This window comes from Phaseolus vulgaris, chromosome 4, assembly GCF_051622355.1.
Source record: "Phaseolus vulgaris cultivar YP4 chromosome 4, ASM5162235v1, whole genome shotgun sequence".
In the NCBI taxonomy this organism is placed as follows: Eukaryota; Viridiplantae; Streptophyta; class Magnoliopsida; order Fabales; family Fabaceae; genus Phaseolus; species Phaseolus vulgaris.
In genome coordinates this window covers 9595918-9614282 of record NC_143501.1, presented here as the reverse complement: position 1 = coordinate 9614282, position 18365 = coordinate 9595918, and the positions used below count along the sequence as shown (strand labels likewise).

Genomic DNA, 18365 nt, shown 5'->3' with positions numbered 1-18365 from the left:
AAAGTACAACTCAGATGGTAGCGTCGACAGATATAAGGCGCGCCTTGTCGCAAAGGGGTACACTCAGATTGAAGGTGTCGACTATTCTGAAACTTTTTCACCAACAGCAAAATTAACAACTTTGAGGTGTCTCCTCACCATTGCAGCAGCCAGAAATTGGTTTACTCACCAGCTAGATGTGCAAAATGCCTTCTTACATGGCACATTGCATGAAATTATTTACATGGACTTGCCACCCGGGCATCATCGACAGGGGGAGAACATTGTATGTCGACTCAACAAATCCCTTTATGGTCTCAAACAAGCATCTCGAACATGGTTTTCAACATTTTCTCATGTGATTAATATGTAGGATTTCAACAGTCCAAGACAGATTACTCTCTATTCACAAGACAGAATAACTCATCATTTACTGCCCTTTTGATTTATGTGGATGATATTCTTTTGACAGGAAATGATTTGACAGAAATTCAGCGTGTTAAAGATTGTTTATTACAACAATTTTGCATTAAAGATCTTGGAGACCTAAAATATTTTCTAGGGATTGAATTTTCCCGTTCCAAAGCTGGTATTTACATGTCCCAAAGAAAATATGCGCTTGATATTTTGCAGGATACGGGACTCATAGGTGCTCGTCCAGGCAAATTTCCAATGGAACAATACTTAAAACTCACACCAGACGATGGAGAGTTATTAAAGGATCCAGTCAAATACAGGCGACTCGTGGGACGACTAATATACCTCATGGTTACTCGGCCTGACATAGCATTTTCGGTTCGGACCCTAAGTCAATATATACAGGATCCACGGAAACCTCATTGGGATGCCGCAATTCGAGTCCTAAAGTACATCAAAGGATCACCAGGACAAGGATTGCTATTGCCATCCGAAAACAATCTGACATTGACAGCTTATTGCGACTCAGACTAGGGAGGTTGTCAGACAACTCGGAGATCAGTATCTGGATATTGCATTTTTCTTGGTTACTCTATTATCTCATGGAAGTAAAAAAAACAGACAAACGTATCAAGATCATCAGCGGAAGCACAATACCGCGCAATGGAAAATACTTGTTTGGAGATAGTTTGGTTGCGATATCTGTTGCAGGATTTAAAGGTGTCATGTAACTTGTCAGCTCAACTTTTCTGTGACAATCAAACGGCATTACATATAGCAGCAAACCCAGTATTTCATGAACGCACAAAACACATTGAGATAGACTGCCACATTGTGCGAGAAAAATTACAAGCTGGGATAATCAGTCCTTCATATGTGCCGACACAGTATCAGCTCGTAGATATTTTTACGAAGGCATTGGGTAAGGAACATTTTTTACTCTACGACACAAGTTGGGGTTCTTGATCTTCACCTACCAACTTGAGGGGAGTATTAAGGAAATAATAATTATCAAATTATATGCAATTATTGTATGCAATATTTGACGATATTGTACCCAATTATATGCAATTAATTTAATAATTATAGAATCTCATGATTAGTATCCTACCTAATTAGATTGTAATTTGGGGGAGAGAACTCCCTATATATTTCCTATACATAAGAGAATAAGAAACATCTCTTCTTCTTACCATTTTTTATCATTTTCTTATAGAGAGTGGAAGAAAAATTATATATAATTATTGAAAAGTTGAAGGAAGAAACCAAATTTGTAGGGTTAATTAAAGATGGTCTCTTCTCACATGTCAAAGACGTGGACACCTCAACCTTTCTATGTTGTATCTTTGTTAATATAAAGTTTCAACCTTTCTTTTGGTTTCGATTTTTTTAATATAAGTACCACATCTCAATAATTTTGAATATATTAATTAATTACTTTGATCTTAACTACTAAGAGACTCATCTAATTATTATTTTATAGAAAGTTATGCAATTATTGATGCCACCACCTTATCCTTATTCATATCTTATTGGAACATACTATACACCAACTTATATATTACATTGCATATTGCATGTTTATATTTTTTATAATAACAAAAACAAAATCATTTAAAATATTTGATGTATTATTATTACAACAAAAAAAATAAAAATATAGACGTTGATGCACCTGTGTTTTCATATTTTTATTATATTGTCTTTTATATATATATATATACGAAAATATCATCTAAACAATAATTATAATAATAAGATTTTAGAAATATTTGGACGATTTAGACACCCATTGAAAGACAAACTCATTGATTCCTCTGTGGCAGAAAGAGAGACAAAGAAATGGTTCCTTGGAAGTCATTTCCATTAGAAGTGACTTACCAAGTATTTGGTTGGTTAGCTTTTCTTTCATGGGCAGTTGCCGGCTACCCACAAATCATCCTCAATTTTCGTAGGAAAAGGTGGTTTTTTTCATGTTCTATAATCATTGCTGTTGTTGTTTTTCCTTTGGGATGGATTCTTAAGTGGTTTTGTATTCAAACTCAGTGTGGTGGGATTAAGCTTGGATTTTGCGCTTCTTAACTTAACCAAGCAGTGTTCATATCTCATATACAATGCTTCCCTCTACTTTAGCCCTGTTGTTCAGAAGCAGTATTTTGAGAGGTATGGTTATGGACAGGTATGTTCTTTTCAACCAAGACTTTAACTTCAATGCCATCATACATAAGTTTATATTAGTATTTAATGATACAAATTGATTATGTATTTTTGGTTTATAACCTCTTGCAGATAATTCCTGTTGCAGCTAATGATGTTGCTTTCTCTAGTTATGCAGTCATATTACTTCTAATTATATTTTCCCAAATTGCTATGTTTGATGTAAGTATTATCACAAGTTCTTCTTAAGAGATTGTTCTCTCATGAATATACGTTTTAGCTTCTGGTCTTATTAATTCAAAGATAGTGAATGATCTGCTACTAATTTGCAGCGTGGAAATCAGAAATTTTCGTATTATTCCATTGCAATAGCTGTTGTAGTGTGGTTTTCTGGCGCTGTTTGCTTTTTCATAGCATTGCCTAGCCAATCCTGGCTTTGGCTAGTCTCCATCTTCAAGTAAGTTTCGCTACTTCTGTGATAAACGACTCCAAATCATGTACAAAAGTTCGGTTAGATGATGTGAAAGAGAAGTTAGATCATATAGTAAGTATTTGTTATAATTGTCTTAACGGTTTCTGTTTTGAATGATCTTCTATTACTTCTTCTACATAGGGTCTATATATATAAAGTTCTTGTGATCTTTGTAAAGATATTGTTGTCTGACCGTTCTTTGTGTATAGATATTTTGTTATCAAATAAAGTGTTTTCTTTAATCTTGTTTTTATTTGTTTTGCTTCATTATTATTGAGAACCCAATAATTGGCATTGTTTGTGAGGACAAAAAAAAAAGTCAAGAAGATAAAGAAATGACCACCAAGTTTGACATTGTTAAGTTTTTTTGGGAAGAACGACTTTGGGTTGTGAAGACTCAAGATGGAAGCCATCTTAATTCAACAAGGTTGTGTTGATGCTTTGAAGGATGAAACGAGAACATGCCAGCATCTATGTCTCAGAAGGAAAAGATTGACATGATCAACAGAGCCAAGAGCGTCATAATCTTGTACCTTGGTGATAAGGCACTGAGAGAAGTCACGAAGGAGAAGACTGTTGAGAAGACTGTTGCATCGTCGATGTGGGGAAGCTTGAGTCATTGTATATGACCAAGTCATTGACACATAGATTTTGTCCGAAACATAATTGTATTCGTTCAGAATGATCGATTAAAAAATATGGTTGAACAGTTGGTAGATTTCAATAAAATCTTGGATGAATTGAACAATATGGAGATGAAATTGGAAAATGAGGATAAGGTTTTACTTCTTATTACCCAAGACGTAAGAACATTTTAAAGAGTTTTGTTCGGAAAGGAGCAGGGTATTTGCTCAAAGTTCTAATGATACAAATAAATATAAGGCAACATATGTTGTTTCCCTTTTAAAACCTTTATTCCTATTGCTGGCGTTTATTAATCAAGGTTAAAAAAGGGCATCATGAATCTATTATTCTCAAGCACTTTATTCTGTTTTCAATATGTGATTATTGCACTCTTTGCACTTTCATTATTGCACTCTTTGCGCTTTCTAAGATTCACATTATGTGTGGGGTAAGCAAGATGCCACTGAGCATAGAGTACTTAATTAATGGTCAAGCTCAAACTTGGCTTAAAGAAATTTTGCAGAACTATGAAGTAGAGAGGCTATGGCTGAATAGTATGCAGTCTTTTCACATATTTATGACTACTGATATATACATTTCAAATGTGATTATTTCTCATATCTATGAATCAACTACCCTTGAGGATTCCTAACTTGTTCAAAAAGGAACGGTGTTATAAATTGAGTCACGTTTCCTTTTGGAATAGTTAAGTCATTTTAGTGTATCACAGTGCAAAACATCAACCTCTTGAAGGACTTTTGAATGGAATGTTGATATTTTTCTGTCTCTTCATATTTATTTATTTCTTAATATAATTGTTAATTTTATGGAGTTCTTTTTCTTTTTCTTTGCTATAATTTCATTTCTCTCTAATAATTTGAGGAAATCAATTATATTGCAGCCTAATTCAAGGAATTATGAGCCTCGTCAATTATTTTCCACAGGTCAGAATGCCTTAACCTCCTCTATATCATGTTCTATGCATAGCATGTGTAGAAAATTGGTACCATGCCCCAGAAGTGGATTTTCCTGTTGTTTACTCATAAGCAAATACCTTCCCACGTTTTGTAGCATAACTGACTTGATTTGATGTTTTCTTAATGAGTTTCCAAACATGCATATGATCTTAGAATTTGACTGCATTTGCTTACTTCAGATTTTCGTACTTTTTGGTGACACATTGGTAATATTCTGACAAATATTTTGTGTTTTTGCCATATTCTCAGTTAACAGAAGAAGATTGAATGTATTTCTAAATGTGTTTACAAATGTGATTTCAGTCAAAATTTATATACTATATAAATAATAGGTAATTAGACCTATAAATAACAGATAATTAAGGCTAGATAAATCAAATCAAATCATCAAAAGATAACAAATTTATCCTCATAAATAGAAAACAGAATCAGCACTAAGTTCTTACAGACTTTGTAGTTTGACAGAATAACACTGACAAACAAAAATAATAATGAAATAATATTTATCTGGTGTAGTTACTGAGTAATGGTTACTTGCTTATGAAATCTAGACATTCCTGAACTTCTCGAGGAAGAGCACAAATGGATTGAGCATTGGCACTATTCTACTTGATTTTTCTGGAGGTGTCTTTAATTATTCACAAATGGTTGTGCAGTCCATAGACCAAGGTGTGTGAAGTAATTATGAATTTGACCCTCTCATCAGATTTTATCTTTGAATATCTACAATGATTTCAATTTTATTCAAATGTAGATTCCTGGGTGAACTTCCATGGAAACATTGGGAAAGTACTTATATCCTTGGTATGAAATTCTGTGCTACTCCATATTCTTCTTGGGAAATCATTGTTGTCTCTTCAACTTAAATCATGTATTAAGTTTTACATTCTAAATGTTTTTTCAGATTCAACTACAAAAACTTGTTGAACATATTATTATTACATACTTTTAAGAAAAATGACACACTGAATGCAATTTCTTAGTTTTTGAATATTATAAAGACTCAGTGAACCACTTGTATCACAGATGATGTATATCATGAATTCTGATTTGTTTTAACCATTGTAGGTAACAATATTCTATGATTCTATCTTAATATGTCAACATTATGTTCTGTACCCTGATAACAAGAAAGGGCTTCCTTCTAAAAGTTCTGAAGAAATCAGGCAACCACTAATCTGTGCAAGTCCAATTGATCAAGAACAAATCAATGATTCAGTTATATCTTCACATCAATCTCCACCAGAAGTTTGAGGTATATATAACTTGGATCATGCAGTGCACAAATTTGTTGTTTCAGCTAGCTTTAATTATGTTGTTGAAGAGCATATAAAATTGAAATTTAGAAAAATTATGACATTGTCCTTGATTTGATCCAGAGGTGAGAATATCGATGATACTTATATTCTAAATCCTAAACACATACACATTTATAACTTTATGTGAAGTGATTACATTTTTCTATATGCGTTATATTATTGAGTTTTAAATTTTTTTTAGTACTAATAATAAATTGGGTTATTATTCATATTTTATTTTAATTTTATATTTTCAGTTCATCTCATTTTTATTTATTGTTTTGGTCATAAACTATTTGGTAGATTTCTTTTTAGTTAATTCTAGTTTTATTAGATTGTATATTTTTAGAGTTTCAAAATGAAAATATGATTTGTTTTTTTAGTTCTCTACTATATTTTATGACTTTTTTGAAGTTGAGATAGATTTGCTAAAATCTTATAAATCAATCCATGTAGATTAGTTTTTTCTCATATTAGTTTAAACTTTTGTAATTGAACTTATTGACCTACTTAAGCCTATATTTAGGTTCGTATTTACTTTAGATTTCTGACCATTTAAATAGTGTAGATGTACTCTAAACCTATACACAAAAATAATTTTACTAAATTTCAGAGCTTCATTTATTATCTCCTCATCTTTTTTTCTCTCTTTTCTTTCATTTTTGGTTTTGTCTCTTTCTTTTTGAATTTCTTCTTTTGGTTTGGTGTTCTTCATCCATGGAGAACTAAATCTTGACAATCAATCTACATAATCAAAATTAAACAATTCGAATTGAGTTTTGCATTGATCGTTTAATCTTCTGAGTTTACTCTTCTCTTCTCTAATCTCGATTTTATTTTTGTGATTGCAAAATTTGCGTTTCTGAGTTTAGAATCAAATTAGAAATCAATTGAATCTTGATTTAATTATTAAATATGGATTAAATTGAATGATATTTTGATTTAATTTATATAACTAATTTAGTTGATTAATTGACTCGATTGATTATTCAAACTTGGATGTAAATCTTTAGAGAACTATTATAAGAGGATGGTTTAATTCTTGAATATAAGAGGATGGTTTAGTTCTTGAATATGTGGATTGGTTTCTTTTCATCTAGTTGATTTTTGCTTTTAATCTCTCTATCATTTCCAATTTGCATTTTACCTTCTTAAACCTCTAAACTAATTTGTACATAAAAAATACTAAAAATTGAATGCAACAAATATGTGTTTTTTTTTTTGGGAGAATCAACCTAAGAAGTTGTATTCTATTTTACAAAATCTTAGGATAAACTTAAAATGTTTGAAAATCAAACCTAAGAATCACACTTCATATAAAAGAGAATAGGAGAATGATCTTATAATTATTACCATCTTTGTTGTCTCATAGCTGTTGGGAAAAACGGGTAATTTTCCCACTAAAACAAAACCCTAACAGAGCTACCCGACAGATAATATTGAATAAATAAAGCGGAATAATAAAAGAGATAAAGAGGAAAGAACACACCCGAAAATTGTTAACGGAGTTCGGCCTGTTTAGCCTAATCTCCGAGCACAGCAAAAACAGCTCACTTTTATTACTATGAGAGAAGATATTACAAATTGGGATATATAACAGTGAAGGAGGGGATGTTAATATATAACCCTCAAACCTCCTTCCCAAACAATGAACCCACCGATGTGGGACTTGAGATTAAGCCAAAATCAACAAATCTCCACCTTGGCTTAATTTCAAGTCCCACCTAAAACAAATCTTCTCAAAACATAACAAAAACAAAACTTTACAGTGCTTCAAATTTGCGCCTCTGGGCGCCAACTTCAAATGTGCAAAATATTAACCAAGTCTAAACAATGTTCAAACTTGGCCCTTGTAACCACCTTGGTGAGCATATCTGCAGGATTCTCCGTAGTGTGAATCTTCTGGAGAACAATCTCCTCTTCTTCGAGAATCTCACGCACAAAGTGATAGCGAACATCAATGTGCTTCGTCCGTGCATGAAAGACTTGATTCTTTGCTAAATGAATAGCACTCTGACTGTCAGAATATAACTCAAGTTGTTTCTGACCAACTCCCAAGTCTTTAAGCAACCCATGAAGCCAAATTGCTTCCTTCACAGCCTCTGTAATCGCCATATACTCTGCCTCTGTCGTAGACAAAGCCACCGTAGACTGCAAGGTAGACTTCCAACTGACTGGCGCTTTTGCTAAAGTGAACAAATAGCCAGTTGTAGACCGTCGCTTATCCAAATCACCTGCATAATCAGAATCACAATATCCAACTATGCATTGACCAAGTGATTCATATTGCTCAAATGCCAATCCAACATCTAAGGTATTTTGGAGGTACCGTAGAATCCATCTCACAGCTTGCCAATGACCCTTGCCCGGATCATGCATGTACCTGCTAACAACACTCACAGCCTGTGAAATATCTGGTCTTGTACACACCATTGCATACATCAAGCTTCCAACTACATTTTCATATGGGACTTTCGCCATGTATTCTCGTTCTTCATCAGTCGTCGGAGATAAACGACTACTCAATTTCAAATGAGGAGCAAGTGGGGTACTTACAGGTTTTGTATCTTCGTGTATACCAAAACGTTGTAGTACCTTCTGCAAATACTGCTTCTGTGACAGCCAAAGTTTTCCCCTCTCTCTGTCCCTGTTTATCTCCATGCCGAGAATCTTCTTGGCTTCCCCCAAATCCTTCATCTCGAACTCTTTACTCAACTGAGCCTTTAACCTATCAATCTCAACTTGGCTCTTTGTTGCAATCAGCATATCATCAACATATAAGAGTAAGTAAATGTAGGAACCATCTTCAAGTCTGCGCAAATACACACATTGATCATATTTGCTTCTCTTGTACTTCTGATCCTTCATGAACTTATCAAATCGTTTGTACCACTGTCTCGGAGATTGTTTTAGTCCGTACAACGATTTGCTAAGTTTACAAACCCAATCTTCTTTACCATCAACCTTGTATCCTTCTGGTTGAGTCATATAGATTTCCTCATTCAAATCACCGTGTAGGAACGCGGTCTTTACATCAAGTTGAGCAAGCTCCAAATTCAACTGTGCTACCAAGGCCAACAAAATTCGAATGGAGGAATGTTTAACAACTGGAGAAAATACCTCATTATAATCAATTCCCTCCCTCTGAGCAAAGCCTTTAGCAACCAACCTTGCCTTGTAGCGAACATCTTCTTTATTAGGAAATCCTTCTTTCTTTGCAAATACCCATTTGCACCCAATTGCCTTCTTACCTTTCGGTAATTGTGCCAGCTTCCACGTCTTGTTCTTCTTCAAAGACTGCATCTCCTCTTCCATCGCACCTGCCCAATTACCACTCTCTGAACTCAGAATGGCTTATGGGTAAGTGGATGGAATGTCATCAACAACTGGAAGTGCATAGGCAACCATATCCATGAAACGAGTAGGCTTCTGAATGTCTCGTCTCTGTCTTCTAACTACAATTGGCGCTGATTGTTTTTTAGATTCTTGGGTAGGAACCTCTTCCTCATCTGACTCTTCTTCTGCCATAGGAGAGTGACTTGTGGTATTTCGTGTTGGGATCACCACTGTCGGCTCAAACTCCACCTGCTTCCGGGCACACTCCACCTGTTGTGGAGTACTATCAGCTCCTTCTGGATTTACCTTCTTTAACATGGCAGATTCATCAAAGGTAACATCCCTGCTGATAATCGTCTTCTTTGCCTCTAGACACCACAAACGGTATCCCTTCACTCCAGGACTAAAGCCCATGAAAAGAGCTTTCTTTGCCCGTGGATCCAACTTTGATTCAATCACATGATAATATGCAATAGAACCAAAAATATGCAAAGAATCATAATCAGTTGCAAGTTTTCCAGACTATACCTCTAACGGGGTTTTGCCATCTATAGCAGATGATGGCAAACGATTGACGAGATGTTGAACGTATGTCACAGCCTCAGCCCAAAACTCTCTGCCTAACTCAGCATTAGACAACATACAACGAACTTTCTCCACAAGTGTCTTGTTCATACGCTCCGAAACCCCATTCTGCTGTGGTGTTTTTCTAACAGTGAAGTGCCGAACTATGCCACAATCTTGGCATACCTTCAGGAACGGATCACTCTTGTATTCTCCTCCATTATCTGTTCGGAGAACCTTAATCTTCCTTCCTGTCTGGTTTTCAACTTGAGCTTTCCACTTAAGGAAAATTCCAAGCACATCATTTTTGTTCTTCATAGTAAACACCCAAACTCTCCTGGAAAAATCATCAACAAAAGTGACAAAATAATGCCTACCTCCGATTGACGGAGTCTTGGCAGGTCCCCACACATCTGAATGCACATAATCCAGAATACCCTTGGTATTGTGAATTGCAGTGCCAAACTTCACTCTTCGTTGTTTTCCCAGAACACAATGCTCACAAAATTCAAGTTTGCAAGCCTTCGTACCTTTCAACAGTCCCTGCTTGGTAAGAATTTGCAAGGATTTCTCTCCAGCATGTCCTAACCTCATATGCCACAACTTCGCTGCCTCAGCATCCTTCTTAGAGCTAGAAGTTGCTGCCGCTACTGTCCCCACCACTGTACTACCTTGATAGTAATACAAATTGTTCTTCCTCACACCTTTCATCATCACCAGTGCTCCTGAAGTTGCTTTAAGAATTCCATCTCGCATCGTCACAACTAGGCCTTTAGATTCTAAAGCCCCCAATGAGATAAGATTCTTCTTCAACTTTGGAACGTACCGTACATCCCGCAAAATTCTAGTGGATCCATCATGATTCCGCAACTTGATTGAACCTATCCCGACTGTCTTACATGGATTATCATTACCCATGTAAACAACCCCGCCATCGAGTTCTTGAAAATCAAAGAACCACTCCCGAATGGGACACATATGATAGGTACAACCTGAATCCAATATCCACTCATCTGGATGCAATGATGCTGAAAGCGAGACAATCAACACATCACTTTTGCTTTCTGCAACATTTGTATCTTGCAGAGCCTTCCCTTCTTGATCTTTATTTGCCATTACAAACTCACAATATAATATTCAATATTACAAATAATTTCAAACAACCCAAGGCGAACCTTCGGCTCTTGATACCACTTGTTGGGAAAAACGGGTAATTTTCCCACTAAAACAAAACCCTAACAGAGCTACCCGACAAATAATATTGAATAAATAAAGCGGAATAATAAAAGAGATAAAGAGGAAAGAACACACCCGAAATTGTTAACGGAGTTCGGCCTGTTTAGCCTAATCTCCGAGCACAACAAAAACAGCTCACTTTTATTACTATGAGAGAAGATATTACAAATTGGGATATATAACAGTGAAGGAGGGGATGTTAATATATAACCCTCAAACCTCCTTCCCAAACAATGAACCCACCGATGTGGGACTTGAGATTAAGCCAAAATCAACAATAGCAAGCTCCAAAACAATCTACCCTTTGAGTCTCAAATTAGACCCACGACATAAATAAAATTAACGACTAAATATAGTTTTTTTAAATTAGATTGTTTAATATTTGAGGTTTGGTCGAGAACCAATTTAGTTTTCTACCATCATATTCATAAATTGATATTATATACATTTCTAAATTTAAATCCAAACTTTTATAATATTGTTGGAAGAATACAAATTGAACTACACAATTTCCAAATATAAATCTTGTACATGTTAACATCAAAATCCAAATTCAATTTACCATTTTTAAATCAAAATTGAATGTTGTTACAAAGTGTTAGGAGAATCCAAATTAAAAATTAAGCATTTCCAAATTTAAATTAAACTTTTCAAATTAAAATTTTAATATTTCCAAATTTAAATTAAACTTTTCAAATTGAAATTTTAATATTTCCAAAAGAAATGTTGCAAGACGTGAAGGAAAAGAGATATATACATAAATATAAATAAAGACAATCTCATAATACAACATTATTGAGAGAATCCAAATTCAATTTTACCATTTCCCATGATTAACTAGGAGCGGTCTTTCTTACTTTCATATGTAGATAGTGAGGACATTATCAATCATGTTATCAAAGCATATAACAATTTTTGTTTACCTTAAAATTGTTGATCAAGAGTGATCAAGTGCTTTGAAGAATCCAAATCCAAGGTGTTTGATGAAAGGCTGGTGTTATTGCTATGTGTGGGTGGAATCTGGGTAGATTAAAGTGTGATCCACTCTTTTGTTGAATCTAAAACAGATGTGAATTAAAACCTTTTTGAAATTCTATGTTTTTTCAACTAAGTGAAAAACAACCTGTTGTTTTTTCAAATCAACTGGTTGTTTTTTCAAATCAACTGGTTGTTTTGTAGTTAGATGTTTTTGAAAAAAGTTGAAGGTTGTTTGACTTGGTTGACTAAACTGTCAAACCAAATCAATCGTTTGTTTCGTGGTTTCAACTGATTGTTTCTCTGAAAATCCTAACAAAATTTTGTTTTTGATTGGTGAATCTGTTTTAAATGATTTCTAAGTAAATACGCTCCTTCATTAAATGTTTTGACCAATCTTTGGAAAATATAAATAGTTTGTTATATGTTTCTAAAGGGTAAGAAACAATTTTGAGAAATTCAATTTTGACATATTTGATCTCAAGTTTTCAAGATTCACATCAAGCTTTGGATTTTCAAGAGAGAGTGAAATAGGATTGCAATTGTATTCTTTTCAGATTTTTCTTTGATTAGGTGTAATCTTTTGTCAATCATCCGTATTTCTGTTGTTGTATTGCCAAGGAGTGTTGTGTGTTCTTGAGGTGTTCAAGATCAATACTCTCGGTGTGGTTTGCCAAAGGTAGTGTGTTTCTTGAGGGGTTCAAGGTCACTAATTTGATGTGTGGTGATTTGTAATCTGGTTTGATTGCTTAGTGGATTACCCAGTCGTTTCTGGGAACTAGATGTAGCTCTTGTTATAAGAGTGAACTAGTATAAACTGTTTGTGTGCATTTCTCTTTCCATTAAACTCCTTTAAATTATTTTTTTAAGTTTTGACTGGTATAACCAACCAATTGATTCGAAGAAACAACCGATTGTTTTTCTGTGCTTTGCTTTAAAAGAGTTTGTGTTCTTGGCTAACTTGATTCCTCTTCTGGATTTCTACACAAAATTTTATTGAACCTTCAAAAGTTTTTGAAAATCTCTTATAAACAATTCACCCCCCCCCCTCCTTGTTTAAGGCCATATATTCTAACAATTGGCATCAAGAGCTAAGTTCTTGTAGTTACTCAAGTTTTCGATCCTAAGTCTTTTTTCTATGGCTAAAAACTACCTTTTGGGGATGGTGGCTCAATTAACAGGCCACCTTTGTTTGTGGTTTGAACTATCACTTTTGGAAGGTTAGAATGAAAATTTTTGTTGAATCTCTTGATAAAGGGATTTGGGATGCAATTGAAAATGACCCTTTTATTCCAAAATTTGAAAAGGAAGGTGCTTCTATTGAAAAACCTTAGTCCCAATGGACTGATGCTGAAAATAAAAAAGTCAAGCTTGATTGCATTGCCAATAATATCATAACCTCTGCTTTGAACTCTATTGAATTTTTCAAGATCTCACAATGCGCATCGGCTAAGGAAATGTGGGATACTCTAGAGGTCACCCATGAAGGGACTAATGATGTGAAAAGGGCAAGGAAACATACTCTAATACAAGAGTATGAGATGTTCAGAATGCTCAAAGGAGAATCAATTGTTGAAGTGTAAAAGAGATTCACTCACATAGTCAATCATCTTATGAGTCTTGGAAAAATCTTTGACAAGGAGGAGTTGAACATCAAGATTATAAAGTGTCTTGATAGATCTTGGCAACCAAAAGTTACTACCATCTCTGAGTCTAAAGATTTGACATGCTTAACCATAGCCTCCTTGTTTGGAAAGCTTAGAGAACATGAGTTGGAGATGAATAGACTCTGTGTTCAAGAAAGTGAAGACAAGCATGTAAGGAACATAGCCTTGAAAGCTGCCAAGAAGAAAAATAAACAAGACTCAAGTGATGAAAGTGAGGGAGAAACTCTAAGTTTGCTATCCCAAAAATTCAACAAATTTTTGAAGAGAAACCGCAACAAAGAATCCAACAAAGAAAGGTATGGAAACAAGAAAACTAGTGATTTTAATCCTAACAATTACACTTGTTTTGGTTGTGGAGAACAAGGGCATATGAAATCTGAATGCCCAAATAAAGAAGGCAAGGAAAAATAGTCAAGCAAGAAAGGGAAATGAAAAAAGGCATACATTGCTTGGGATGAAAATGAAGTCTCCTCATCAAGTGAAGATAAAAAAGCAAATTTGTGTTTGATGGCAGAGGGAGAAAATGATTCAAGCAGTGTAAGTTCTTGTGCCTCTTTAAATGTTGAAAACTATAGTCAATTGCTTCAAGCTTTTAAAGAAACTCATGAGGAAGCTAACTGATTGGCTCTCTTGAATAACTGGTTGAAAGGATTGAACAACTGACTTGAAAATAGAGTCAAGACTCTTGAAGAATAATTAGAAAATTCAAAAACTGATTTTGAAAATTTTGAAATGCATTGCGAAAATTCTTCTTGCTTGTGTCACTCAAAAGCTTGTAAAAACTGTAAAACTCTTGAGAGTAAAGTCCACTATCTTGTAAGAACTGTGGATAAACTTTCAAAGGGTAGATCTAACTTTGAAGATGTCTTGGCATCCCAAAAATGTGTTTTTGAAAAATCTGGTTTGGGGTTTAATCCTCAAAGCAAGAAAAATGTGATTTCAAAGCCTTTTTCAAAAGTGCCAGAAAAACAACCAATTGAAAAATCGAAACAACCGGTTCTTACATGCTTTTATTGCATGAAGAGATGCCACTCTGTTAGATTTTGTAAAATTAGGAAATATTTTGTTCCTAAAGGTATTATGAGATGGATTCCCAAAGATTCTGAAGTTCCTAATCATAAATGTAAATCAAAAGGACCCACTTTTGTAAGGGGACCAAATCTTGTTGCTTGAATTTATTGTGTTGTAGGAATTCTAAGAGAAGCATGGACTCTTGAGTCATCAAATCAAGCTTTTTGAAGGAAAAGACCCTGTCTGGAATTGAACTAAGTATTTTGTACCAGCTTAAGTCTTCTTAAAAGCCAAAAGAAGTTCTCTTGATCATGCATTATGTCTTATTGAAAAGGCTCTATGACAAAAGAATAAGGCTTTCTTTGTTTCTGTTGTTTTTCTTTTCTTAATTTGTGTTAAATCTTCATCTAAATTGTGATATATCTGGAGCAATAACATTTTGATTCTTCTCTGTTATTGAAAATTGTAATTTGTTGCTAATTCAGAAAAACAACCGATTGTTTTCTCGAAACAACCGATTGTTTCTTCTCTGACAGCATTGCATAAAATTGATTTGATTTCTTTATGCATTCTATCTTTTACAGATTTCAATCTTGAAGGAATTATGAGTCAATAAAGCAGTCATAAGAGTCTGATTTGGTTCAAGAGGAGGTTACTTCTTGTCATAAAAGGAATATATTCCATATCTTGGAAATTCAAGTGCCTTTATGACTAGTCAAATCCACATGTGTTGACCGTGTGTTTTCCTGGTATGGGCTGATGTGGTTACTGTGCAAGCTTGGACCAGATTCCTTTTCTTGAAGACTGAAACCCACTGCAACCAAAGGATAAAAAAGGATTTTAGTTTTGCTATAAAACCCTTTGCAACTGTTTTTCTACACAAAAACAACCCATTAGCACATCTCTTGCCGCATCTCATATTTTTCTCTGTTTTCTTTTTCTCTCATTCTGTTATCATGGATTCCACTCCTCCGTCATAAAAAAGGATTAAAACTAGGGCAGTAAGAACAAGAAGGCGTCTTGAAGGCTGGTTTTCAGGAGATAATGAGTTGATTGAAAAATATCGCTTTGAAACAAGTAGAAAAGTGATAAACAACCCAAAAGTTGTCTCTTTCAGCTGGTTAAAAAGTCAAAAGTTGGATGATGTAAGAAATCTTCTCAAAGAACAGCTATTGAAGAGGTTCTTAGAGATGAAAGGGAACATTTATCCTAATCTTATTCGGGTTTTCTACACCAACTTAAAGTTTGTTGGCAACAACCTTGTTTCTCATGTCAAAGGTGTGGATATGGAGATTACTCATGAGGTATGGACTGTTGTAACTGGTTTAAAGTATGTTGGGCTGAGAATCAACAAAGGGAATATTGGTGTAGTGGAAGATTTCAACAAGATTCAGTATTATAAAAGTTGTTTTAAGAATCCTCAAGCACAAGCAAGAACTTGTTTTGTTGGAGGGTTGAAGTTGAATGAAAGGTTGTTGGCTCTCATTGTAACTTGTATTCTAACACCAAGAGGGAGAAATCATTATGTTCTCACTGAGGAAGATCTTATCTACATATACTACATTATGAGCAAAGTCAAGATAAATTGGATCCATATCATCAAGGAACACATGCAGAAATCTATGAGGTTAAGTGACTATCATTATCCTTATGCCATCTTAATTTCTAAATTCTTAAACTATTTTGAAGTAGATCTTGAGGAAGAAACATCTGAATTAGTGAAATCAACACATGAAGTGAACAATGGTTCACTATGCAAGATGGGTTTTATCAAGATTGGTGGAAGATGGGTAAGCAAGGATGGTGAACATGGTGGTTCCTCAAGTGGTGCACATGTTGAACATGATGAAGAAGATCAAAAAGTTGCTGAAGGTGCTGATGTAGATGCTCAAGATGAAGATCAACCTGCTGCTAACATAGGTGTTGGAACAAGTGCTGAAAATCAAGGAAATAGAATTCTCTCAAGGTCTCCTTTTGAGAGATTCATGGTCAATAGGTTGGACAGCTTTGCTGAAAATCAAAGGAATCTTCATGATCTTTGTGCTACAAACTTTCATAACTTTGACAACAGATTTCGAAGCATGGATACACGTTTTCAGACCCTTGATGAATAGATTGAAGCTATTCAAAAGCAACTTTTTGAGTTGTAGTGTGGGAAAGAAGATTGAAGCCAAGTTTTGTTAAAATTCTATGTTAGTATTGCTTTATTTTTGAACTATTCTATTATTATCTCTTCGTAAATTCTATTTGTGAAGAAAAATAGGGAGAGAATATGGTTTATGTGTTGTCTTAAAACAGCTATAAACTGCTATAACTCTGGTTTAAGTTTTTGTTGCATATGACATATGTTTTGGTGCTGTAGTTTGGTGTGTTTTGGCATAGTTCATGGCTGGTTTTTCTACTCTTTTGATTACGTAGAAAACTGGTTGATGTGTAATCATAACCTGCTATTAGAGATGGTCTGGATTGCATAGTTTCTGTTTTGCAGGTGCTGCTTCAGATTCAAAAAGATCAACACAAGCAACCAAGGATTTGTCTTCATCAAATAAGGGGAGATTGTTGATCAAGAGTGATCATGTACTTTGAAGAATCCAAATCCAAGGTGTTTGATGAAAGACTGGTGTTGCTGTTGTGTATGGGTGGGATCTGGGTAGATTAAAGTGTGATCCACTCTTTTGTTGAATCTAAAACAGATGTGAATTAAAACCTTTTTGAAATTCTAAGTTTTTCCAACTAAGTGAAAAACAACATGTTGTTTTGTCGAATCAACCGGTTGTTTTGTTCTTAGATGTTTTGAAAAAGGTTGAAAGTTGTTTGACTTGGTTGGCTAAACTGTCAAACCAAATTAATTGGTTGTTTCGTGGTTTCAACTGATTGTTTCTTTGAAAATCCTAACAAAAATTTGTTTTTGATTGGTGAATCTGTTTTAAATGGTTTCTAAGTGAATACGCTCCTTCATTAAATGTTTTGACCAATCTTTGGAAAATATAAATAGTGTGTTATATGTTTCTAAAGGGTAAGAACAATTTTGAGAAATTCAGTTTTGACATATTTGATCTCAAGTTTTCAAGATTCACATCAAGCTTTGGATTTTCAAGAGAGAGTGGAATAGGATTGGAATTGTATTTTTTTCATATTGTTCTTTGATAAGGTGTAATCCTTTCTCAATCATTTGTATTTTTGTTGTTGTATTGCCAATGAGTGTTGTGTGTTCTTCAGGTGTTCAAGATCAATACTCTTGGTGTGGTTTTCCAAAGGTAGTGTGTTTCTTGAGCGGTTCAAGGTCACTACTTTGGTGTGTGGTGTTTTGTAATCTGGTTTGATTGCTTAGTGGATTACCCAATGGTTTCTGGGAACTGGATGTAGCTTTTGTTATAAGAGTGAACTAGTATAAGTTGTTTGTGTGCATTTGTCTTTCTCTTAAACTCCTTTAAATTCTATTTTTAAGTTGTTTAAGTTTTAACTGGTATAAACAACCGATTGATTCGGAAAAAAACAACCGATTGTTTTTTTGTGCTTTTCTTTAAAACAGTTTGTGTTCTTGGCTAACTTGATTCCTCTTCTGGATTTCTACACAAAATTTCATTGAACCTTCAAAAGTTTTCGAAAATCTCTTATAAACAATTCACCCCTCTTTTTGTTTAAGGCCATA

At 34.4% G+C, this 18365-nt stretch overlaps 1 protein-coding gene across 6 annotated transcripts; it reads left to right on the top strand.

The window, feature by feature from the left end:
- The first annotated feature begins 2174 nt into the window (after positions 1-2174).
- On the top strand, positions 2175-17480 carry LOC137837157 (cystinosin homolog). 6 transcript variants are annotated; one of them, XM_068646044.2, is made up of 9 exons: positions 2175-2357; positions 2443-2575; positions 2686-2775; positions 2886-3010; positions 4551-4593; positions 5178-5295; positions 5381-5430; positions 5695-5881; positions 17202-17480. In XM_068646044.2, exons 1-8 carry the CDS (start codon positions 2239-2241, stop codon positions 5878-5880), a joined length of 864 nt encoding a protein of 287 aa, XP_068502145.1. In that variant the 5' UTR covers positions 2175-2238; the 3' UTR covers position 5881; positions 17202-17480. The 6 variants fall into 6 exon arrangements, 4 of the variants coding, with proteins under 4 accessions (XP_068502145.1, XP_090157512.1, XP_068502144.1 ...); XM_090301386.1 differs by lacking the exon at positions 17202-17480 and adding an exon at positions 15298-15421; XR_016520448.1 differs by lacking the exon at positions 17202-17480 and having other exon boundaries at positions 2886-3097; positions 5695-6090.
- The last annotated feature ends 885 nt before the right edge of the window (positions 17481-18365 follow it).